The sequence below is a fragment of the Macrosteles quadrilineatus genome, unplaced genomic scaffold (genome assembly GCF_028750875.1).
Source record: "Macrosteles quadrilineatus isolate MER2022 unplaced genomic scaffold, UCM_ALF_1.0 Scaffold_1__1_contigs__length_201487025, whole genome shotgun sequence".
In the NCBI taxonomy this organism is placed as follows: domain Eukaryota; kingdom Metazoa; phylum Arthropoda; class Insecta; order Hemiptera; family Cicadellidae; genus Macrosteles; species Macrosteles quadrilineatus.
In genome coordinates this window covers 45,936,104-45,964,017 of record NW_026542594.1, presented here as the reverse complement: position 1 = coordinate 45,964,017, position 27,914 = coordinate 45,936,104, and the positions used below count along the sequence as shown (strand labels likewise).

The 27,914-nt window shown below is 36.2% G+C and overlaps 1 protein-coding gene across 1 annotated transcript in view; it reads left to right on the top strand.

Annotated features, from left to right (window-relative positions):
- LOC128982901 (LMBR1 domain-containing protein 2 homolog) overlaps nucleotides 1-27,914 on the top strand; it is a 186,681-nt gene that overhangs the window by 56,787 nt on the left and 101,980 nt on the right. The window contains exons 4-6 of the mRNA XM_054401962.1: nucleotides 15,871-16,081; nucleotides 16,622-16,798; nucleotides 17,518-17,695. Coding sequence (XP_054257937.1) covers nucleotides 15,871-16,081; nucleotides 16,622-16,798; nucleotides 17,518-17,695 — 566 coding nt within the window. The remainder of the gene's footprint in view (nucleotides 1-15,870; nucleotides 16,082-16,621; nucleotides 16,799-17,517; nucleotides 17,696-27,914) is intronic.

The window sequence follows — 27,914 nt, the reverse complement described above, 5'->3', positions numbered from 1 at the left end:
TTATCAGCCAGATTCCTAGCTATGGTTAGGCTATGCATTCTTAGCTAAACGCTATGTACTGAAATCTGTTTTTTGCCCATAACTTATTTATTTGCAAATCTACTTCCTTATATTATTATATATTTGTAAACCTCATAAAATTTAGAACAAAGTGGCTATTTTCAAATATTTATAGGCCTATAATTTATACAATTTCATTGAGCGCGAACTTATTTTCTTTTCAATTTTTCCAAAATAATTTTTATTTTTACCTAAAAAAATTTTTTTAAAACAAATATTCCTTAGGTTTTATGTATGATATTGAAGCCCATGATTTTCCAAACAAAATGGTATATAGAACAGTAGAATTAACATTGTTTTAAGCTTTTCAGATCCGTTTTAATAAAACCTTGCAAATGCGCCAAAAATAGGTGGACATTAAGGCCTAAACTATGGACACTCGGAGGGTTAATAGAATAATGTAGTTGCTGTGACTGGGATACACATGATAAACTGTTGGGACATAATGATGATTTACGATTCGGAAAACGTTGTAAGATAGGCCAATGAAGCATCTTACAAATTCTATTCTGTGCGTTGCCAATAAATATCATTCAATCTTATATCATATCAAATATTATTCATTCATTCTAGGGATGGACGAGATTGAATTTTTAGTTCGAGACGAGACGAGACGAGATTTTTTATTTCTCATAAAATTTCGAGACGAGATCGAGACGGGATTTTCCTTCTCATACACAACGGGAAATGCACGTTCAAAATTTTTACCTGATTTTTTAACATTGTTAGATGACTGTTTAAATACAAAAATAATGATAATAGGCAAGAATATTTACAATCTTTTATTAAAAAACATCAGCATAACATTTTTTTATTAATCACGCCTAACTTATTAAAAATGCCTACGATTAGGAAACATAGTGATATCAGTTAGGATAGAGTTCAACTTATCCTAAAATAAAATAAATCATAAAATAAAAGCAATATTAATTTTTATAAAATAGTTACTTGTTTTGACTTTTTATAGTAATAAAACATTCCTCACACTGCTTACACTTAATAAAACTTCTCAAATATTATTAAAGTAATATTATTAAAATAATTAAAGTAATATTTACATTTATAGAATTAATTAAATAAGAACGCCTTCGAAAAAGGAAACGCAACTACAACACGCTCCTGTATTGCGGGTATTGCATTGGCTTTCTGCAGGCGTTTTTAATATTTTTTTTTTTTTTTTTTTTTTTAAATTCTTGTCTTGATAAAAATCTCGGCCAAAAAGACATCTCATCTCGTGTAACGAGATTTAAAATTTCCCGAAAATTTCCCGAAATTTCGAGACTTGACCATCCCTAATTCATCCATACATTCGAGTTTGGTTTATAAAATGCAGTAGCCTAAATACTGGATGTTTTCTAATAAATCAGACAATGACATATACTAAATTAAATTATTTGATCTTAAATGAAATTTCTTTCGTAAGTAATACAACACTGTCCCTAATTGACAACGGCAACATTCCAGTTTGTTTGTTTGTTTTTTTGGATTTAACCTCAAAAATTGTCATGGGAACATTGAACACATGATCGCACCATATCGATGTATATCGATGTAACCAGAGAGCACTTTCTGTGCTCTCTGAACCTAACACCTAATTAGACATTCCATCCCCATGTTAAAGTTGTAGTGTAGCTAGTTTTTTTTATCAAATTTGTCTTGGTTGATGTGAGCCACCGACAGATTGTGCTGATCTACATTACTGATTTCTGTTAAATACACGATGGTTTTTACCAAGTCAAACTGATGGACCTACTTATTATCAGCTATAGCAACTGTAATGACCCATCAACTATGTAAGTAACAAAAAATAAGGTAGAAAATAGAATTTTAGATACTAGCACATTCTGTGACTGGCTCACACAACTAAATTCTTTGTTAGTAAAAAATTGGCGACAGCTGATGCATATAAATGGGATGTCTTCTTCTGTATCCAATAGTCAATCATCGATGTTATTACTATTATTATACTATCTATATTACCGTACTACAATGGATCGCACTCACTACAGCCTATAGCCAAAAAGGTTTATCCGCAAAGATATTCCACCGTACCTCAACCGCTTCTAGCTAAAAAATCAAACCGTACATTTGTATGGTCAAGTTTTCGACCACTGGACGACCTCTAGTTTGATTAAATATGCAATGTTATTGCATTCTATATATTTTTGCCCTTAGTACAGTACAATAGAATAGAATAGAATAGACACTATTTTCATAACCTACGGGATCGGTACCATGGTCAGAACAGAGGAACTTTTCCATGACGGTGGGATTTGTCTAGAATTTTGCTGCGACTGCAGAAGACGATAATAATGTTCCCGTGACGGCAAGAGACATCCAATGTTTGCCACGAAAGGGATTGGGGAGTTAGAGGTAATAGCATATAACAACGATAAAGTGTCTGTGGCCACAGGAGACAATAATGATTTTCCCGTGAGTTCACGAGATGTCAAATATTTTGCCAAAACAATGATAATTTTTTCTTATGACTGCGGGATTAGCTAGGATTTTTCTACAATCGCGGAAGACGGTGATGTTCCCGTGACCTGGGGAGACGTTTAATATTTTTCCATGATCGCGGGAGACTAGACTATGATAATTTTTCCGTGACCCCTGGAGTTGTCCTAGATTTGGTCGCACGGGATGATTATAACGTTTCTGTAATCGTGGAATACAATGATGTTTTCATGACCCATGGATAAACAAGTTATTTGCTGCAACTGCGGAAGCAATTATGTCAAAGCTACTATAGGAATGGTCACAACATTACTGCAATAACATCACCAATAGTTGATCATATGGTCGGATTATGAAATGAAATGAAAATCCTTCTTTATTGAGGCGAAACCTTAAAAAACTATTAATAACAACAAAATAATAAAAAATACAATTAAGTTTGTAACATAACAAGTCTTAAAATAGCAAAAATTTATTAATCTTCCCTAACATACAGTCACACACACATACTATATACACCCTCTGCTGCATCTAGGCCTAACCCAAACAATCCGGTCAAGGTAATAATCTTTCAGCACCTCCATCAGTCGGGATCGGTTTTCTATGGATTTGATGGGAAAAGTTATGGAGTTCCATTGGTGGCATGCTGTTACAGTAGAGTCCCGCAAACTTGGCACTCGATAACCCGGCAGTCTGGATAACTCGGCCATCACCGTCTCAGAAAATTATTGATTTTTTGAGTCCGATTTAAACATGGATTCAAGCCAGCCCAAGTCAAATCATTCGCAACTCGTACCAAAGATTTGTTGTACTATATCTGATGACTTAACACTGACTTGTAATATAAATATAAATAAAAAAGGCGGTTAAAAAAAAAAAACAAATGGTCCATTGAATATTGAAAACCACTAAGCGCTACTAGAAGGGATTTGGCGCATACACAGAACGTTTTGCTCCTTGAAACATCAAACATCTTGCTGTATGGGATCCATTCGTCGAGCAACTGTTCAAATGTTTCAAGGTGTTGCGAGGCGCCTCCCAACGTTTGCTTGATCAGTGTGCAGCGTCCCATTAAAATACATGGGGCGCTCGTACCCAGGGAAACATTTTGCCTCGCAACACTTGCTTCAGGTGAAATGCTGGATCTGTGTGTGCCCGGCCTTAGATTAATGTATCTGCAATACTTAAATACTATTAGAAGGGAAGGAAACAGGTCCACAAAGAAGGAAATGGTAAAGGAATTAGTAAAGACTGGCAGTGCAGAGTGTGGGAACTGTTTGTGACAATTAGATTAATGTATCTGCAATACTCAAATGCTATGAGAAGGGAACAAAACAGGTCCACGACGTAGGGAGTGGTGGAGGAAGAAGTAAAGGCGGCAGTGCAGAGTGTGGGAACCGTTTATAGCAGTTAGATTATAGTATCTGCAATACTTAAATGCTATGAGAAGGGAAGGAAAGAGGTTCACAACATAGGAAATTATGAAGGAAGTAGTAAAGGCTAGCAGTGGGGACTGTTTGTGGCAATCCTAAAATGCTATTGGAAGGGAGGGAAACAGGTGCACGACGTAGGGAGTTGTGAAGGAAGTAGTAAAGGCGAGCATAGTGGAGTGGGGAAATGGAATAATGCATCTGCAATACTAAGACTGCTCTCTGAGTAAACTAATGATTTTCCCCGAGCGAAGCTCGGTCCTCAGGTTCTAGAGCTAAAATTTAGAAATTCGGTTGGGGTGTTGGCCTTTGTCCCAAATTTCTTAAAAGATTTCCAAAATTTTCAATTTATTAATTTAATCCCACTTTATTGATTGAAAAAAAACCATGTTACCCTTATGGAAAATAAGCGTGCGGAGACCAAAATACGATTTCAAGCATATTAAGGTCTTTGTAACCATTAGGTAAGTTGTTCATGGTCGTAAATGACCAGAAAAAGTGGAATAGAGACCGATCCCATCTTATTCCCCCAACCTATACAATCCCTCCTTTAGAATCCAAAATTGCAGGAAATGAATATAGGCCTAATATGTTTTGTATTATTTTTACTTTCAGTTGCGTATTCTTTGGTCTCATATTCCATATAGTTCAGAAACATAACGCAAAAATTATATTCACTGTATTGTATATAAAAGAATATCGATTTGTAGCGAATCGCTACAATAGCGCAAGTCACGTGACGCGGATGCGCGCGCAGTCGGTCCGGCAACCACGCGCGGCGAGCCATTAGAGTCGTGGGTAGTAGTGTGTCGACCGCCTGCAGCTGTACAACTTGACCGGATAAGTAGTTGTAGCCTAAGATGTCTAGCTAATATATATAGGGGTTGGGGAAGGGTGTAGGTTAGGGTAGGTAGTAATTAAATTATGTAATTTATTGGGTTCTCGAATGGTCGTGGTCTGGCAATCAATATCACAAATTTAGAATTCACATTTGCTAAATCTAGTTACCTTTTTCACGATTTAGAATAAGTCCATATATATATATTTCTCTGTTCCCTATATTATAATTAGATACATTAAGAACATAAAAGCTGGCTGTGATAGGCAGCTAAGGTAATATTGTGCACTTTGACGAGTTAGATTAATTCCTTGTAATAGAGTTGGGTTACGACAGGAAATGTGCGTGATTTGGCAGTGGTTAGAGGAAGATATGTAGGGCCCAGGTATCTTCATTTACACTCATACTTCTCCACATCATCACATATTGGTAGCAGAGCGTCAAGATCCGGCCAAAAATGCAATTTTAACAGAAATAGAATAGATTAAAACGTGTCTCAGACCAGCCAAGTGCTTTGTTCAGACAGGAAATCGACAGGCTACAGGTCGGCACCACGTGGCAACCTGGGACGCATGAGCAGGCATAACTAGGCAAATTAGGAAATCATTCATCATTCAGTTTATTTTATTTTCAAAGGAAATTTAAAAATCAATTTTGATGTGAATGTTTTAATTTCAAAGTAGAATTAGGAGAACTTTGATGTTTTTTATTAATATTTTACCAAACCAAGTTGATGAATATAGGTATTTAAATGCATTTATGTAATCACTCACGAGTTCGACATCAAGTCTGAAAGGCAGTAATTAAACTAAATATACCTCGACGACAGGCCGAATGAGTGTTTGATGAATATTTTTATTACGGAAAGCAAAATATTAGGAGTCAAAGTGCACATCAGTATAGTTTACAGGCCACGACCAACAAATCAAAATTTCAAAATTGGGGGGAATTTTAAATTCATTTGTATGTCACCTCCCCAACCCCAAAAAGTCATAAATATCCCCAAATTTTTATTTCACAATTTTACAGCTAATTGGTAAGGGTACAGCAGTGAATGAATTTGTAAATTTAGAGCGTAGTCTGACATATTTTAGTTGTAACTCATCACCTTAATTTAAGTTGTGTTTAGAATTTAAGTTGTCCAGCAAAGTTTTGATATTTGAGGTGGCTAGTGAAAGTTGAGAGTCCATGTCATTAATAGGCCAGACAGACTTAGAAGATAACTGGAATGTTAGATAACAGAAGTTCGAAGATAAAGCGACGATTTAAGGCCAGATTTGTTATTTCCAAGCAAACATACACGATTTAAATATACATTACATACAGTTATTACAGGCTCATCTTAAACAAAAATACAAATAAATATATAAAATAAATATAAAAACAGAAAAACATTTAAAACGTAAAAAAAATATATAATAATAATAAATGTAAAAAAATGTACTACATAATTAAAAGAAAGCCAAGAGCCTGTGTACAACATTTGCTTGAGTAAATCGTCACTTCACAACATTTCAGTCAATTTAGGCCGTTAATTGACAATGTTGATTCCTTCTGAATCAAGCCAAAATCACAGGGTCAATTCATTGTTCACATCAACAAATTATTATCTTACATAAAATTTCATGTAATTTCGTACAATAATAACACTAATCAGTACAGCAATAGATGTCAGACATAAAACGCAATACAGTTTTACATTTTACAGTGCACAAAATTTCATTCACTTGCAGCGACCTTGAACATGCAGGCCCGACACTACAACCAAACGAAAGAATTCCGACATACCGACATGCCATTACCCTGCTACACTCTTTCGACCACCTTGATACCGTAGTATGATACAAATTCAAATACTCGGCGATTCGCTGACTAAACGTCTGGAATATTTTGTTAACCGAGAAGGTAGTAAATTAAAATTAGAATACAGTATGGGGATTTCAGGCGCAACAATTGGACAATTAAAGAAACAAATTGAAATCACAAATCCATATTTCAACAGTGAAATACCATTATTGTTATGGATAGGAACCAATGACATATTCAGCAATACATCAATAACAATGATGACACAACAATATGTATCATTGCTCAGGGTAATCAGGAAACGTTATCTAGGCACCAGGTTGATACTGTTAGGATTACCATATTTCCCTAGGTCAGAATATACACCACACACAATAGATAAAATTACTCTTTTTCACACATTGTCAAATCAAAATACCCAACCAATTTTTCTAACACATGTTTTAAATTAAAATAAATATTATTTACACACATATAGGCATTCAAATTGTAGGGATGACATACATTTGAACAATATAGGGAATCAGATCTTAGTCAAACATTTGACACACCAATTGCAGTAAAATACAATCATTAGGCAAAATTCACACCTTTTTTAAATAATTTCTCTCTTTTTCTTATTAAATTACAATTTGCCCAGCCCAAACTCTTCCCACCTGTTTGGTAAAATAGTTGATATTAAAGAAGTTGTTAAGTATTGAATTTTTTTTTACTATTCAAATAATAGTAGATCAAGGCAAGATGTCCAATATTTACGAGTGGGAAAAGAAACCATGGAAGTTAACCAAGAAATCATGGATACGAGAATTTGATGCGCAAAGCGCAATTCTACAGTACGAGAAGTGGGGCTTAACCCCAGCCAAGACACTGGAAGAAAATAGGGTCATTTTAAAGAACGCGGTGACAGCACAGGTGCCAGGTGTACCAGACACCCCAAAACCCACAGAACAAAACACACCCATCTTAGCAGATCAGACGGCGGAAATGATTAGAATCACAGCCCAAGCCATAGGCAATTCAATCGCTCAAGCTTTATCTCAAAACAAACCAGTAACACAATCAACACACACCCACACAAACCCGAGATTAGTTGACGATCTAGCGTCGAAAGCTCCCAATTGCGACGGCACTGACACAAGCAAATTGTTAGCCTTCTTGAAAACGGCCATTCAAATAGAAAAATTAAAGTTAGCCGACGACAAATCAATCACAATAGCCTTGTTACACAAAACAGCAGGGCAATTAAGGGATATTTGGACCATGGCATTACAGGAGAGCTGGGAGGTCAAGGGTAAAACAATTCCTACTATAATTAGTACCTTTCTGCCAGAAAGGGCAAGGCAACAGCTCCTGACTCAAACAGTTTATAGGGTGCAGGGTCAATTTGAGTCACTTTCAGATTTCATTATCCAGGTGAAAGAGTCAGCAGAAATCCTAATACCAACAGAATACGACTTACTGGAGGTAATATTGACAGGTATAAACGCGACAAATAGGGCACGTCTTGCAGGGTTCCCGCCGCCGACCAAACTTGATGATTTAATAGCGCTTATCCCAAAATTAGAAGTTGTGAGACAGTTAGATGAGGGTAGCAACTCGCAATCACGCCGATGGGAAATCAGAACAGAAAATAATAGGCAATTTACACCTCAAAACAGGCAATTTACACCTCAAAATAGGCAATTCACATCTCATAACAGGCAATTCACACCTCAAAATAGGCAATTTACACCTCAACATAGGCAATACACACCACAATACATGCAACAGCCACATGGGCAACCAAGTTTCCCACATCGACCTCACATGCAGCCAAATACATACTATAGGGCACCAGTGCACAACAGTGCATATCACGGCGCACCGAGGCAGGTCAATGACCCCAGACACTACCGCCCGCCCACCAACCCTACACACCAACACATACCTACACACAATACACAGTTAAACTCCAGAGGAGGCCGATAATTGGCGCTTTCGCACCTCCGACACCTCATAGCGCCTATTCACACACAACAATCAACCAAAACACACACACACATAGCCATAAAAACAAAAATGCTCCAAATTTTCCTAAATTAAAGACATGTACAATACCAATTTTTTTCGGCGACATTGAAACAAATGCACTCATAGATACAGGGTCTACGACGTCAATTTGCTCACGATCCTTTTTTGATAGAATCAAAAATAATCACTTAATTACAAAATCAATCACTCCGATCAATCAATTCGCTATTTCAGCCTCAGGCGACAAGGTAATGTTCTCACACATGGCAAAGCTACACTTTAAAATTAGACACTTCTCTTGGACATTCAGTTTCCTAATAGCACCTAAACTGCCAATAAACATTGTATTAGGGTTAGATTTCCTCACAAAAACAAAAGCAATCATAGACGTGGCGAATCACAATGTAACATTTCCATACGGTACAAGACCGGTCATGGCCATATTACACACAGACCAACACGATAGTAATCTACAAGAAGACAAAACTTACACCTTGGGCGATAATTTGACACCAAACCAGATACAACAAATACACAAATTATTGCGGTACAAGACCGGTCATGGCCATATTACACACAGACCAACACGATAGTAATCTACAAGAAGACAAAACTTACACCTTGGGCGATAATTTGACACCAAACCAGATACAACAAATACACAAATTATTACAGTCATTTCCAAACACAGTATCGAAACGATTAGGGCAAACAAAATTGATACACTACGACATAAAATTAAAATCTCAGCAGGTTGTAAGGAGTAGGCCGTACCAATTCGCACCGCCAAAGCTCGAAGCATTACGAAAACAAATTGACAACCTATTACAAAAGGGCGTGATAAGACCATCATCCTCCGAATACAGTAGTCCAGGATTTGTAGTCCCCAAAAAAGGAAACAAAACGCGATTTGTAGTCAATTACAAAAAGCTCAACGACTTGATTAATTTAGAGTCTACGCCAATGCCAACCGTCGAATCAGCATTTCAGTATCTAGGTCAAGCGAAGTGGTATACATTATTGGATTTGAACAGCGCATACATGCAAATACCGTTGACAGAACAAAGCAAAAAATACACAGCATTCGTCGTCCCATTTGGGGAATTTGAGTTCAACGTGGTACCATTTGGATTAGCCACAGGATCACAGGTTTTGACAAGGTTAATAGATAAAATATTTGGAGACATAAAGTACAAATACATTTTCAATTTTTTCGACGACTTGGTAATTTATTCAAATGGGTCATTTTCAGACCATCTCAATCAAATAAAGGAAGTAATAACAAGATTACAAAACGCAGGTCTCACAATTAACCCAGAAAAAATGACTGTAGCATCTAATCACATCGAATTCCTAGGCCACATTTTTCGCAACGGCACAGTTACATTTGACACACAAAAAATTCAACCAATTCTTAACTTCCCAACCCCCAAAAATGTCAAACAGATTTCTAGGCTAATCGGGATGACGGCGTATTACGCGAGGTTCATACCGAATTTTTCACACATTTCGGCACCATTAAACAAACTCAAACGCAAAGATACACCATTTGAATGGGGCTCTGAACAGGAAACTTTGCCGCCTTGCAAAGTATTAAAAAAGCTCTAACGTCACAACCAGTTTTAAGACTCCCAGATTTCAATAAAAAATTCATCCTACAAACAGATGGTTCAGGCACAGGACTAGGAGCGCAATTACCACAGGAACTTGAAGGTAGTTTATTACCAGTAGCCTACGCGTCGAGACCACTAAGCAAACACGAAGTAAACAAATCCACAGTCGAATTAGAATGCCTAGCAGTCGTGTTCGGATTGACAAAATTCCAACAATACCTCGAACACAGGGAGTTTACACTTCAAACAGATTGTTCAGCATTAACTTGGCTTTTAAATCATCCACGACAAGTAGGTAAAATTGCGCGATGGATAACATTCATTAACTCTTTCCAATTTCATTCAGAGCACATAAAAGGCAGTGATAATCCAGTCGCCGACTGTCTATCTAGGTTATACGAGGACGCCGACACACAACCAACAGTAGTAACACTAAACGAAGACACTAACACACATTCAGTAAACATTTTGATGAGAATCCCAGAAGCTTTCAAAAACATCGACGAACATCAAAGAGACGACCCCGCATTGATCAAAATTATTAGGGACCCACATCGAAACCAGGCATATACAGTAAAGGACGGAGTGTTAATGCATTTAGCACCCGGCCAAAAGACACCACGAATAGTACTCCCCACGAAACTAATTGACATGATTTTTACATACTACCATTTAGCACCTACATCAGCACACCTAGGAATCAAGAAAACTATACATAAAATAAATCAATTTCTTTGGTCACCAAATTTAAACAAAATAATAGCCGACAAAGTCAGAACATGTCTCTCTTGCCAAAGATCCAAACAAGCTCCGAACACCAGGGTAGGCGAATTATCATCCGATCTAGCAACAAAACCATTCCAAAAAGTGTACATTGACTACGTAGGCAAACTTCCTAGGACAAAGTCAGGCAACTCGTACCTACTATCTGTGGTGGACGCATTTTCAAAGTTTGTAATTCTTTTACCAGCTAGAAACACGACAGCTGCCACCACAACTACACTTCTCACAAAACACATATTCTCACACTACGGTTTCCCGCAATACTTACTATCAGACAACGCACCATCTTTCAAATAAAAAAAAATGAAGGAAATGTGTTTAAACTTCGGAATCAAACACATATTTACGTCACAGTACAACCCAAGCGCAAACAACGTAGAGGGAGTCAATAAAAATCTTAAAGTTGCTATGAGGATATATCACAATTCTGACAACCAAACATGGGATCAAAACATTCATTGGTTTCAAATAGCATTTAACTCCGCTCAACATGAAAGCACCGGTTCGACACCTGCAAGCTTATTTTTGGGGAAAGAAATTAACCATCCACTACAATTAGCCTGGGATTTAAATAAATTAATTGGGGAAGAACCTCAACCATCCACAGACAATCGCTGGCAACATGCACTTGATAACCTACGGAAGGCAAAAGAAAAGCGCACACAATATTATAACAGCGGTCGTCAACCCAATCCTTACAAAGTAGGCGATTGGGTAATGTATAAAATGTACCCACAGTCCAAAGCAATAGACAACGTCAATTATAAACTCCAATACGCCTGGTCAAAACCGTGCGTGATTGACAGTTTCTCATCACCGGTGTCAGTAAAGCTAGTAAACCCCTCAACAGGTAAGATTGTGACAAAAGCCCACATTTCACAATTGAAACGATTTTTTCAGCCAATTTATTAAATAAACGTCGTCAGAGTGCACAATAGAACCTTAGCCTAGTTTAATTAGTTATAAGTAAACATCTAGCAAGAAATCTCGAGTAACTTGACTGACTACAACAACACTTCACAACAATACTGTACACAATACAACTCCGGCCCCGGCTGATAAGAGTGTCGAGAGTTGAGTCTAAGGCGTGTCTTTACCGAGGGCACGTCTACAGTTCTCGGCGCACTGCTTGGCCGGAACCGGGAAACAAGCAACAACAATACATGGCAAGTTGGCAGCGAAACACGTCATAGTGTTTGTACTTAATATATGCATTTCAAGACCCCAGTAATCAACAACCTTTTCAATCCCCTTAAAACCTACAATCTGAGCAAACGACTAATTTTTTTTAAGTAATTTTTATTTTTAATTTGCTCAAATTGGCTATGACGGGAATCGTTTGCCATAACACATTCTTATGACAGATTGCAACTGTCATATGGATAGTGCAGCCGACAGCTTACTTATGACAACAAACACTCACTAACAGTACTGGACTGAAAAATGACAGCACAGGAACGATACAGACAACTGACTACAGAACAAGCTAGACTTAAACTAGGGCAATTAGGCTAAGTAGAACTAAGTAGAATTAAGTAAAATGAAGTATTTCTGTGTTAATATAAGCAATTGAATCGTAAAGGTAAATACAAGATTGCATAAAAAGTATTAAGTAATTAAAGTGATCTACGTATATTAAGAAAGATATATGGTATTCAGGCAAAACACAATCGTTATCAAAGTAGATAACAGCGCACACTACAATCCATATGTTTGTAAATAAAAAGCAGTATTCTGAGCGTAGAAGAAGAGTTTATGTGCTATATATTTGTAAAGGGTAATTTAAATGTTTATTATGTGTTATACACTTGCATGCGTTAAAATAAAATACAAAAAAATATATATATAAATATATTTATGTTGCTGAGCGACAGAGAAGGAAATGGACTAGTAGGAAACAGACAATAGCAAGCGCCAGACACGAGATAACACCTTCGTTATCAGTACAAAGATCTGTTCCATTCAAACCTCTACTTCCGCCCTATATAAATAATCAAACCAAGCACCGATCAATCCTTCACATTGAAGGAACATATTAAAACAATATTTGTTTAAAAATAAAATTGTGCTAAGCCGTCCGTGAAATAAATAATTATTATTTAATACCTCTGTGCATAATTGTTGGTAATTGGCACTAGAGGAGCTTCGAATGAACATACACTTACAATAACATTATCATTCCTTACATCAACCAACAGATTTTTGAAACTCCATTCAACCAAGAATAGCATCCAAACTGAAAGAGTGCATAATGTGTGTCACACTAGTTAATTAATTAATTATTAGTAAATCAACAGAAATTTAGTAATATATCTCCCAGTCAATCAAATCCATAGCATTTAAGTAGATAAACATTAGTTTTTTCCCTTTTATCCTCAGTAAATTAAATTTCTTTTTTAATTAGGTAGAACAATTTCTTATTGTTAGTAAATTCATTTAGATCATAAGTATCAATAGTAAACTTAAGTAGAGTAGTCGCGATCAATTTTTACCGAATATCTAGGGAATATATCAGTGATAACAAAGACCAAAATAATTAAACATCAAACAAACAATCTCCAAATTCACATCTGAGTCAACGTATCATCAACCGCATATCAACTTCAAAACTCAACACCTTTTATTCAACATTAAGAGACGACCAGCGATATAATTAGCGCCCCGAACTTAGTAAGGGCTCAAGAGCTAATTCCGAAACTACGTAGCAGCACACCACAACAGTATACCTTCAAGAACTTCAGAACATTGCTCCAGCTTCATTCTTCAATTACACAGCTTCATTCTTCCAACTACTCAACTTCAAGAAACTCATCAAACTTCAGCAACCTTCCATATTTACCAGCAATTACCGAACTTCAATACATCCATCAAATTTCATCAACCTTCAGTATTTCGACAACATTCCCAAATTCATCATCATCAATCATATATCCAACTTCACCAGCCAACAAATCTTTCTCAACCCAACTTAATTAAATCTATCACCGATATACGCCCGCCCACATTTTTTAGAGCAGGTTTAGATTAAGCAATCCCACCAAACATAGTTATAAGAAAATATTTCAAAACCATAGTCACCTTTAGTTTAAAAAAAAAAAAAAAAAAAAAAAAATAGTTAATAGTTTATAAGCAAGACCGACACACATTATAACCTCAAATGAGCCAAACCATAAGGAGTGCAGAAAACTGTTGGAACATTTCCACACTGACACCGATGTCACAACGACACAATCTCATAACGAGCACAATAAAAAAAAAAAAATTTCTTCGTCCTTCATCTTTCCCAAACCCCAAAATCACCCCAAAACGAGAAAAAAAACAACCCCACCGGGGGGAGGATGTAGCGAATCGCTACAATAGCGCAAGTCACGTGACGCGGATGCGCGCGCAGTCGGTCCGGCAACCACGCGCGGCGAGCCATTAGAGTCGTGGGTAGTAGTGTGTCGACCGCCTGCAGCTGTACAACTTGACCGGATAAGTAGTTGTAGCCTAAGATGTCTAGCTAATATATATAGGGGTTGTTGAAGGGTGTAGGTTAGGGTAGGTAGTAATTAAATTATGTAATTTATTGGGTTCTCGAATGGTCGTGGTCTGGCAATCAATATCACAAATTTAGAATTCACATTTGCTAAATCTAGTTACCTTTTTCACGATTTAGAATAAGTCCATATATATATATTTCTCTGTTCCCTATATTATAATTAGATACATTAAGAACATAAAAGCTGGCTGTGATAGGCAGCTAAGGTAATATTGTGCACTTTGACGAGTTAGATTAATTCCTTGCAATAGAGTTGGGTTACGACAGGAAATGTGCGTGATTTGGCAGTGGTTAGAGGAAGATATGTAGGGCCCAGGTATCTTCATTTACACTCATACTACTCCACATCATCACAGATTGAGAAACAAACAATTTCACATTAGATAAAAAATTAGCACTCCTCACTAGTCCACTGCATTTTGATAACTGAAAATCGTCGGAATAAAAACCGTCGTCACAAGATACAGTAGTTGGTGCTCCTGCATCGGCCTCCACAGCTGCACACGCTGTCGCTCTACCCATCGCCACCTAAAAGACGATGAAGTGAGCTGACAGTCAAGTAAATTGTTGACAAAGAGAATTCTCGTATTAAATTATTTAATTTTACCAGCCGATCAATGGGACTGACGATGAAATAACATGTTGACAAAGAGGTTTTTCCTATTTCTATATTTAATTTAAAAAGATGGTCTAGTGGCCTGACGACGAAGTAAGTTGTCGATCTACTGGTAGCCCCCCATTTCAAACCTGTCTGTCTTCATCTAGCTTCAGTTGCATGACCACTGCCTTGTACAATGGTCTTCGTACTGGCCACCGCTCTTATCCTTGTTTTAATATTTTACTCACTTGTAAATAGTTTTCCCATTTAGTGTCTCTCATTACGTTTTCAGTTCTCGTACAGTCTTTTAAAGAAGTAGTTATTTTTTACTATTAGACCAAGCGTATAATTTTATTACCCAGACTATGTGTTTGAAGGCAGTGTCAGTGCGGTTCGCCACGTGCTGTGAATGGTGCCACCATTTCCAGGCCTCAAATATTGTACTGGTATTGTTTCGCATTTCATTCTCTGTTATTTTGCTATCGCCTACGTAATTTTCTCCAAATAATCTTGTACGCTACAGTATGTATACAATTGAAAACTCTGGGCCGTTTGATGTTCCAGTAAAAGAACTAGTTTTATCATGAGCATGACCACAAGTAATTCACTGATCTTGCACCACCCATTAAGTTTGTTTTTTGTCATAGTTTAAAAATTAATTTCTATGTGTACATGTAACTAAAATGTTGAGCACTCTTGTGGTTCTAAAAAGAGCAACCTTATGATTTTTTCAGTCCTAAACTGAAAGCAATTGCGTCTTCAGCCAGCAACACCTGGGGCCTGTTCTTGCTTGTGCTGCTACTAGGCTATGCTCTGGTGGAGATACCTCGCAACCTGTGGCACTCCTCGTCGTGTCAGTACACACTGAACCACGCCTACTTCAAAGCGGCCAAGCTGTCAGCTGACAAGTGTGAAGCAGAGGACTCCTTGGACGACACACTTGAGGTACCACACTAAACTGACTGAATCATCTTGTTTCATTTAAAATCTGTGATTACAAATTATATTTCCAATTAACAGTACATTAATTAATACATTTAATCCTGAATTCTTTTATCTATTTAATTACAATTATTAAATGAGGTTGAATCTAGAAGCCAATCTTTCTAAATGTCTAAATGGCGTTTGGCTCTCCAACTCATTTAAAATTCCTTAAAAAACACGAGTTTTTTTTTATTTGAATAAAAATTTATAGGTATTCTTTTAGTCATAAAATATACAATGTACAACATGTGTGAAACCAAAACAATTAACTTTTGGTTGTAAAGAGAGAGTAATACAGTGGAACCTTGATAAGAAGACCCTCGATAACAAGTCGTCCTTGATAACAAGTGTCATTTTCAAATTCCTTTAAAATTATTTTACCCCTAATCACATGTTATTTACAAACCTCAATAAGAAGTCAACCTTAATAACAAGTCTTATTTTACAATCCCCATGAGAGTATTGTTATCAAGGTTCTACTGTACATGATTATCTGTCCAGTCTGTTCAGTCCATATCAAACTACATCCGGCCTGGAGACACCCTGTACACCCATCTGACGACGATCCTGCATAAGATACCTGCGGAGATGAGGCAGAGCATGAAGCGGAGGCAGAGAAGTCATGAAGAACACGGAGACGTGCCGAGTCTCAAGGCTCTCGTGAGACTACACAAACAGGTACACTCTACATGCTGGGTGCTCTATACCAAACAGGGAATTAAATTTACCTTAACATGTTGTCAAAATCTACATTTTACGGGCACGCGTTTTAGTCAAAGCAAAGTATCACAACCATCTCACTCATACTTGGCTTGATAAAGATCACTCATAGGTTACGTACCTTAGTCCGTCTTCAGTCTTAAGTTAGTCTAGGGATGACTAGTTTCTGGTCAAAGACCCATTATCAAATCCTTGTAAACATCAATTGGAGTTGGTCATAAATCCTACAGAAGTCTTGATCAACAAGTCGTATTTATGACCAACTCCAATTGATATTTAAAAGGATTTGATAATGGGTCTTTGACCAGAAACTAGTCATCCCTAGACTAACTTAAGACTGAAGACGGACTAAGGTACGTAACATATTATATAAGCTATTCAAAAATCAGTATTGGTGGCAAAGATGTTTAAAAAAGATATGTCACCATTTGATCTGATTCATACTTATAAAAGTATTAAAGGTAATTTGAAAATCCAATTTCTTCAATGTTATAAGTCAGTTACAGATTTTAAAATCATTTAACAAGACTAAAAGCCAAAATGTTGAACTAGCTTGTATTTAAAGTTGATTAGGCTATATTTGATTACTCAGACCTGTTAAAGAGCTGCCATTACTATCATGGAAGTTCAATATTGTCAGGACAGGACTAAACTACCATTGATGATGTTGTTGACAGTTAATCAAAGCCTTGCAGACGTACAGACGATGTGAGACACAATGGGAACTTCTCGTTGATAGGATCATCCTTCAAGAGGATATTGCTCGCAACCAGATGTCTCGAGATCACAGGTTCAAACCTACCTTTCCAAAAACTCAATCTCCCTTGGCAGCAGCAGTTTTCAATCCAACTCTTGGTGAGTCTGGTCTTCATTTAAACTTTCCTAATGGCCCAGAGTGTAGTGAAAGTGTAAAATAGTGGTCTCTGGTTTTTTATTGGAAGCCCCAATACAAGTGATAGGAACATGATTTGTAATGGCGACTCCCGCTCCCACATTAAACCCAACAGTAATAATGATCTCAACAAAAACGTACAAACAGAAAAATATTTAATAATAATATTCCATCAAAGTATTCAGCACTTACCTTCAAGGATCGAACCTTTATTAGTGACTATAAATTAATTAACTCCTCATATTGTAATCTTAACAGATCACGATATGAAGGAAAATGAAATTAACAGACTCAATATACAAGATTATGATATAAACAATTTTTATTGTAGAGAAACATGTTTCAAAGGTGGCGTTGTTATGCTTTCCCTGAAGGGTTTGAAGTGGAAGCGGGTGGATGTTCCAAATTGGTTGTCTGGTAGTTTACTTCAAGATAAGCAATTCAAATTTTGTGCCTGTAGCTATAGCTATATATTGTTAGTCAAGAATATTTATGATTGGCGTATTTTGGACCCAAAAATAAGATTCAATAATAATAATAATAAGATTCAATAAGATTTATTGCAGCCATTAAACATAACATTTTGTAATAGGCATTGTTACAATAGTACTTAAAAATAGATCATACATCAATTATAAATTTCAATACATACATTATCCTATTTAGAATCTAAACTAAACATGATATGTCACTATTTAAAAATTCTTCCTGCGTGTAGAATGCTTTTGATTTTAAAAACTCAGTAATTTTTCTTTTAAATTGGTTTAGAGGTAGTTCACGAAAACAAGTGGGTAGCTTGTTGAAGAAAATATGTTGGATGTAAAAATGGCTACGGTATTTAAAGTTTTTGAAAGTCTGATTTGAGGTGTGACTAGGTTGTTTTTGTGCCTCGTGTTGTATGGATGAGAATAGCTTGAAAATTTTAAGGGGTTGTTTTTTATATGAATTAAATTACAAAGAATGTACATAGATGGCAGTGTAAGCAAATTTAAATTGGAAAAGTGATCCCTACAGGATTCATGATCTTGCAATCCTAGCATGGCTCTAAGAGCTTTCTTTTGCCAAACAAATGCTTTCTGAGCTAAGTGTGAACCACCCCAGAGACGCAAACCATAAAGCAGCTGTGAGTGAAACAAACCGTAGTAAGTCATTACCAAAGTGTTAAAACTCACACATGATCCAAGTTTTCTCAAGAGACAGGTTATTCTAGCCAATCTTTTACAAAGTTGTGTAATGTGGGTATCCCAGCTTAGTCTGTTGTCAAGATGGATGCCTAAGAGGTTGACTGTTTTATAAGCATCAGTGGGTTGATCTTTTTTTAGTGAAAAGTAGATGTGTTCTGTTTTTTCCTCATTGATAGCCAAATTATTGATTTTATACCAGAATTTAGCACAGTTTAGGGCATGATTAAGATTGTACTCAACTGTTAAAACATTATCATCTTTACAGAACAGGGTAGTATCATCAGCATAAAGTATTGATTGAGTAGGGATATTAAAACTAAAGTCGTTAATAAAAATCAAAAACAGGAAAGGTCCTAAAATGGACCCCTGCGGAAAACCAGCATTCAATTCCAAAATATCAGAATAATCATCTCCTATCACGACCTGCTGTTTACGGTTTTCCAGGTAGGATTGAATGATGTTGAGTTCACGGTTCCTAACGCCATAGTAATATAGTTTATCAAGAAGAATGGGATGGGAGATTGTGTCGAAGGCCTTGGTCAAATCAATAAGGCATGTACCTGCCTTAAATTTGAATCTAATTCAAATTTTTTCGAATCGAATACTTTCCCTCGAATAGTATTCGAATAGTGTACATTTTTTAACCGAATACTAACCCTCAAATAATGAAAACTTGAAATCAATATCAAGTCAACTCTCAATAACTTAATTACTAAAACTGTTGGTAGGCCTATATTTTTTTCAGAATAAGTGTAAGTTAGATTGTAAATGTATATTTTGTTTATTTAATTTAGGCCTGGTTTAATTCAATAGGTATCTGAACTAAGATACTAAGTAAAGGTACAAACCTGAACCAAGTTTTATTAGTCAAAATTATAAAGCACTACCAATAACAAATTTTGTAAAACTCATTCAACCAATTGGGTAACATAAGACATAAGACATTTATTCATCATTTTTACATATGTAATGCATAGACAGGTCAAATTGTTGGTAAATACATCTCGTATTCAGTCTTGAGTAAATAAATGTATAAATATATAAATAACAAGTAATTCAGTTAATACAGTCAATATAATACAAGAGTTAAAATTGAAATTGAGCGACGAGCAAATAAATACAAAAGTTACAGACCATGGCAAGAGATTAAACATTTGACAGTAATAAATTAAAAAAATTGTGCAACTTATATCTAAATCACAGTTACATCCTATTTCAAATATTTTTTACTAACTTATCAGACATGCTAAAAAAATCTTCGATACGGTAGAGAGGGTTGTTTACTAGAAATAAAAACAGCCTTTTATTAAAATTCTTAAAGTCTAAATCTGTCACAGCCAGAGGTAATTTATTTAATAGCCTGATACCCATCACAACATGTCCTGATCTTGTTTTTTCCAACCGTACCTGAGGCAGATCAATCTTTTTGCAGTTTCTGGTACTAAAACTGTGCACTTCATTTCTCATTTTGTATTTAAAGCTATTTAAAAGTAAACAATAATAATTGATAAATGTATAAGTTAATGATGGTCAATATTTTTAATTCAATAAAAAGGGGTTTACAGTGTGCTTCACTATCCTCTTTACACATTATTCTGATGATTTTTTTCTGAGATAGAAGTACCTCGTGGATTTTAGGAGAGCTACCATAATAAATTAAACCATATGAAGCAATTGACTGAAATAACGCAAAATAAGCAGATTTTAAAGTTAAAAAAACACAACTTTCGGAGAGAAGCAAATGTAACTAAGGTGTATAGGCTACTTACATATCAATATTGTCCTGGGGCATAGGATGGGTTGTCAGCATCTTCACCTTCTTCCTCAACATCCTCTAAAATTTTCCTTTTCAAGCTTGTGGCTTGTCTGCACTTTTTTGCAATTTCTTCTACCGCTTTCTCCGCTTTACGAACTCGAATCGCGTCAATTTTCTTCATCGCCACAACACAGTTTTCACCAGGATTCAGCCCAAGCATTTTAAAAACTAAGCACTTTGCTACATTTTAGGGGTGTGCGATGCATCGAAAATGCATCGAAATTTCGATTTGATTCGATTCGATGCATCGAATCGAATCGAAAATCTTTTGAATCGAATCGTTGCTTCGAATCGAAAATTTTTTGCTGCTTCGCACACCCCTACTACATTTCCTTTGTTGTAGTGGGACACAGCATCATAAACACCCATTTTCAATGTGTCAAGCCTGACAAACACTTTTTTTGGGATTCTACTCCAAATTATACTGTTCAGCGATTCGCTAACGTTTTGCGTACCGCCATGCGTGCACTTAGCTAAAAGCACAGGATTTGATAAGTCCTCAAAAATTGGTTTTAGCTCTTTCATTATAACTTCTGGCAGGTGTGTGTGTTTTTTATGGTCATATGAAGAGCCATCTAGGACAGACTTCTGGTATTTGCACCAAGAATCCGTTGGACACAAACGGTGTTGAGGGTTTTCATTTGTCGAAGACAGATGGAAGTAAGTAGCCCATATGGCCTTATGCATTTTATCTACACCTCACTAGTATTCCTCCTTATGGCTAGCCCATAGTATAGTTGAATAGTGTTTATGGCAGCTGCAGTTAGCCTACCTTGGCCACTGATAGTTTTGCCATCCGACAATACCAACTTCGAATTTTTCTGTTTGAATGTTCGGAGGCGGGTACCCATTCTCTTTTGGACGTGCCCTAAGCACTCCAACTTTTCCACTTGAAGGTCCTGGCCATAGGGATTTTCATTGGAAATTACAGCAAAGCCTTTGGAATCCCCATCCCCTAGATAATATTTATACCGAATCCCATAATTGTCTTCAGATCGGTTAAAGATTTGTCGCACGCCCTCGACCTCCATCCCGCCGCTTGATCCTGCATAATTTGCGATACAAGTATCACTGTGTTTTTTTTCAAACCTAAACTTACAGGTACAATATTTTGAAAATATGGCACAGTCAAGTACTTGGCCAGTAGTGATGCTTGTTGCAGTTAGCACACCATTTAGCGAGGAGAATCCTCGCCTTTGCCAACTTCCGTCGAACGCAGCTGCGATGTCTCGACAACCTTCATTTTCTTTAACCGCAACTTCCACTGCCTCTTTCATTGACTCAATACAGACCATCTTTGTTGCTGACTGAAGAACTTTATTATAAAAAGCAAACTTGGAAGGCATATTGAAGTTCATTACACCTGCAAAGGCTCGACCAGTCTCTTGGCCAATACCGATTGTTCGTAGCGCATAAACGAATCGAAGATTGATGTCGTAATAAGTCCTATCTCTTTCTTCTACAGTTGCTTTGGCACTGTTTTCCTTACTAACTTTAGCATTACATTCAACATTTTCACACTCTAAAGTCATTGTACACGCTAGGCCTACTCGATTTGAAACTGTAAGTTGCAAAGAATACCCACATTGCTTACAAACTGCTATTTCAGAGATCAATTTATTCAACTCAGCAAAATCTACAATATCATATTGAAAAGAGTTGTCTTCAAACTGATTGTATTCAGTTGAATGTCTGGTGAGTTTTCTTTTAGATGCACTAACATCCTTACGAGTAAACTTACATGAAGTAACACTAGGCCTAGGACTTGTAATTGAGGTTACAGTTTTGTCATGACTGTTACTATTAGTGACACACTAGCCTGAAGATAGCTGACGATCCTATCTGACGACCTAGATTTTTTGCCCTTTTGATTTACGACTTGCCAGTGGAAAGTAAGCTGGGTGCAAATAAAAGTAGACCTCAAAGTTAGTCTTTGAAAGTGCTATTAGTGGTATGGGAGCTGGGAGTATAATTAATATTGTGAAACTTTACGATGTGTTTTCTTTTATTTCGGTGATTTTTAATCAATGTTGTTGTAGTTTAATACAGTATTGGCGTTGACTCACAGCATACGGAGAACAACTCATTAGAACATATTTCCTACTGAAATATCCTAAAGAATGCGCCTGGTCCCTTCGTGAGTGTTTGGGGAGTTTTGTAATTTTGTAACGTTCTAAAAATGCAACGCTTGCATCGAGAGCTTAATTCCACGAATGGAAGTCAAATCTTTCCAAACCAAACATATTTCAACAAATTACAAGCCAACTGTATTACTCAACCTATTTAGCATGGAGGATAACGCGGGTGTTAACAACATAGTTGTAAACGTAGAGTTTGAGAATAAATTATGATTTTCGACGACTATAACAACTAAAACTTAGGTGGTACTGCTAACCAACATAATTATGTACATGTTATAAATAATAGTTAAATCTAGAATAAACTACTAGAACATGAATATCACGAACGCGAACCCTAAAGAAATAGCACTGAACATGACTAATTAGAGGATAATTCACGTAGAATTTGAGAATAAATTGTGATTTTCGACTACTATAACAACTAAAACTTAGGTGGTACTGCTAATTATCATATGTACATGTTATAAGTAATAGTAATTCTAGGATAATCTACTAGAACATGAATATCATGAACGCAAACCTTTCAGAAATAGCTTTAAAAATTGCTAAAAATTATAGCCTAAGCGATGGCTCGCGTAGTAGAGTGTGAGAATAAATTGTGATTTTCGACGATCATCACTGCAAAATCGTAGGTGGTACTGATGATTTGCGTATGCACATGTTATAAATAGTAATATATTCTACGATAGTAAACTACTAGAACATTAATATCACGAACGCGACCCTTAAATAAAATGCTCTGAACATTGTGTATTAGGGCATGGCTGGGTTAGGGTTTTAGAATAAATTGTGGTTTTCGACGACTTTCACTTCAAAACCGTAGGTGGTACTGATAATTAGCTTATGCACATGTGATAAATAATAGTAAATTCTAGAATTGTAAACTACTAGATCATGATAATCATGAACGCGGACCGTGAAGACATAGCTTTCAACATGGCAAATAATTAAGGAATGGCTCGCGTAGTAGAGTGTGAGAATAAATTGTGATTTTCGACTACTATAACAACTAAAACTTAGATGGTACTGCTAATCAGCATATGTACATGTTATAAGTATTAGTAAATTCTAGGATAATAACCTACTAGAACATCAATAACACGAACGCGAACCTTAAAGAAATAGCTTTCAAAATTGCTAATAATTAGCCCAAGCGATGGCTCGCGTAGTAGAGTGTGAGAATAAATTGTGATTTTCGACGATCATCACTGCAAAATCGTAGGTGGTACTGATGATTTGCGTATGCACATGTTATAATTAATAATATATTCTACGATAGTAAACTACTAGAACATGAATATCACGAACGCGAACCTTAAAAAAATTGCTCTGAACATTGTGTATTAGGGCATGGCTGGGTTAGGGTTTGAGAATAAAACGTGGTTTTCGACGACTTTAACTTCAAAATCGTAGGTGGTACTGATAATTAGCTTATGCACGTGTTATAAAAAAAATAGTAAATTCTAGAATTGTAAACAACTAGATCATGATTATCACGAACGCGGACCTTGAAGAAATAGCTTTCAACATGGCAAATAATTAAGGGATGGCTCGCGTAGTAGAGTGTGAGAATAAATTGTGATTTTCGACGACTTTCACTGCAAACTCGTAGGTGATACTGATAATTAACTTATGCAGATGTTATAAATAATAGTTAATTCTAATATAGTAGTCTACTAGAACATGATTATCACGAACTCGAACCTTAAAGAAATAGCTATGAACATGACTAATTAGCGTATAGTTTGCGTAGAGGTTGAAAATAAATTGTGATTTTTTACGACTATCACTACAAAAACTTAGGTGATGATTTGCTTACACAATTTCAATGAATAATAAACTCTAGAATCGTTAACGACTTGATTACAGATATTACTAACGCTAAACTTAAAAAAAAATGTACTAAACATTGGGCGATACGGAATAGTTCACGGTTAGTTATAGGATAAATTTTAATATTAGACGACTTTTAGTGCGAAATCTTAGTTGTTAATGAACTAATATACTAATATACTGAGCTAAGATCATTAGCTTATAATAGTCTATAACATTTAAGCAGTGTTTAGTTGATTACTTTCGGGCCAGTGACGGTACTTTAATAATTTTCCAATGAAATGGCGACCATACAAAGTAGGATGTTTATTACAATGTACGATTGTGTGCAAACCTTTGAATTATGTTTCAATTGTTATTTATTATTGTAGTATTTTATATTTTAACACAGCAATTGATATTTTAGACAAATTTTGTGTATAATTCGTGTGTAAGTTGACATATGATTCATAAAGTTTGTAAAGAGCCTTACGTGTTTCAAAAGGGTAAAAATGCATCTGTAGAGTAATTTTCCTTCTGACGCGCTCATTGATGAAATGAAATTAGATTGGACAAGGTAGTGAAGAAAAAGATCTTCTTTATTTTTCTAATAAATTAAAATAATATTATTATAATTTATAATAATATAAATCAAAATATCTCCTATTCGCTCACTCCTCGTTGTGAGGCACGGACAGAGCAACTAGTACCTAATAATAAATAATTCTAGAATCGTATTCTACTTTAGTACAGATATCACAAACGCAAAACTTAAAAAAAAAGTTTTAAACAAGAGCGTTACGGAATAGGTCGGGGCTAGTTATAGAATAAAATATGACATTCAACGACTTACACGGCAAAAGATTGGGTGGTACTGATAATTAGCTTTTGTACATGTTATAAGTTATAGTAAATTCTCGGATGATAACCTACTAGAACATGAATATCATGAACGCGAACCTTAAAGAAATAGCTTTCAAAATTGCTAATAATTAGCCCAAGCGATGGCTCGCGTAGTAGAGTGTGAGAATAAATTGTGATTTTCGACGATCATCACTGCAAAATCGTAGGTGGTACTGATGATTTGCGTATGCACATGTTATAATTAATAATATATTCTACGATAGTGAACTACTAGAACATGAATATCACGAACGCGAACCTTAAAAAAATTGCTCTGAACATTGTGTATTAGGGCATGGCTGGGTTAGGGATTGAGAATAAAACGTGGTTTTCGACGACTTTCACTTCAAAATCGTAGGTGGTACTGAGGCCAGGTCCAAATTCACCAACATTTTTGGGGTCGTTTCTAATGTCCAAATTCACCAACTTTCTACCTTTAGCAGGTACGATATTTCTCCCGGCGGGCGGGGAAGGAATTCCCTCCGAATAGTTTGCCATCGCCTGCTCCGTCTCGTCTCGGCGAGAGTGTACTGTAACCTCCTAACCTAACCTAAAGCTGCCTGAAACAATCACAGCTTAAACAGTACTATTAGGGCTAAGCATAGTGGTTTGTATTCATTGGCAGTACACTCTCGCCGAGACGAGACGGAGCAGGCGAGGGCAAACTATTCGGAATTCCTTCCCCGCCCGCCGGGAGAAATATCGTACCTGCTCCAGGTAGAAAGTTGGTGAATTTGGACATTAGAAACGACCCAAAAAATGTTGGTGAATTTGGACGTAGCTGGTACTGATAATTAGCTTATAAACATGTTATAAATAATACTAAATTCTAGGATTGTAAACTACTAAAACATGATTATCACGAACGCGGACCTTAAAGAAATAACTTTCAACATGGCTAATAATTAAGGGATGACACTCGTAGTAGAGTGTGAGAATAAATAATTGTGATTTTCAACGACTATCACTGTAAAATCTTGGTATCCATCTAGGTCTTGCACGAATTAATTGTGATAATGCTTATGTTATAATGAAAAATCCAAGATTAACGTGTGCGGTTTTAAGGTAATGAAGATTTTGTTTAACCCATTCGCTGCGGGATACCGCCCGGGCGGTAGCTCCGCGCTCCATTAATAATTTTTGACTCGCTTAATTTTTGATAATCCAAAATTAAGTAACCCACCTGATTACATAGTTCCTCCAATTCAAGCACCGCTGGGGAGGGGGCGGAGCATCTTCACATATTGTCCAATAGCAAACTCGTGCGCGTAAGGAGGGGGTAGTTCTCTAGTCTGGAGATTTTAGACTCTGAATTTTTATCAGAGTCAGTTTTAATCTTGTACTCTGAGGTAGAGGGTGTATTGTGTTTGTGTTTTCGTGTGTTATTGTGCGTAGTGCGCGTTGTGTGATGGTGACGGTCGAAGTTTGGAGGAGCCGGATCGGCCGATTCGCTGGAGGCAGAGCACGTATGAAAGAAGGAGGTAAGGTGTTATCATCAAATTAATATCAAGAATGTCCATATAATGGAAATACAATTTTTTTCATATATAAATTTTTGTCACGTTTTGTGGTAAAGGCTATAATATTTAACTTATAACGAAATCAAACCTTAAAAACAGCTCAAGACATAGCATTTTAAGTTAATTGATAATTAACTTACGCAAATGTTAAAAATAACTGCGCATTCTATTTTAAGATAATAAATTGTTTTAATCTCCCACTTTTACATCCTAGGATAGTCTGGATAAATTATACACTTTACACATTACACAAGCTAGTCCAATAGGGTTTTGACATTATCCCATTGATAAAATCCTAATGGGTTGACCGGATTTGAACCTGGGATTCGGGCACTAACGCCCTGCGCACCACACCAGACCAGCTCTCATCAATATTTCATAAATTTTACAGCCGACGTGTAAACTTGGTTTTATAATTTTCAAGAGTATGCTTAGTGTTTTTTACTATAATAAATGCTACCTGATCCAGTCCAAGCACATAACAAGTAATTATAATTAATTATGTACAGACAAATATGTTTTGGTAAAATATTAAATCTGTTGTCTTTATTAATGAAAACTCAGTTAAAGTTCAGTAATTGTTCAGTTCCTAGCACCCTGCACGCTTTTAGAATAAGGGTTTTTGTGTGTTTGAATGAATGTCAAGTTAAATGAAGTGTAAACCCGAATTTCCACCACCAAGGATCGATGTAAAGTTTTTGCTCCCAGTGTCTATTGTTACCAGTGAGGCCAGTTCCCAGAATTCTCGCCGTTCATATTATTTCAGTACCCATCCATTGTGCTTATGATAATGTACTGTAATGATT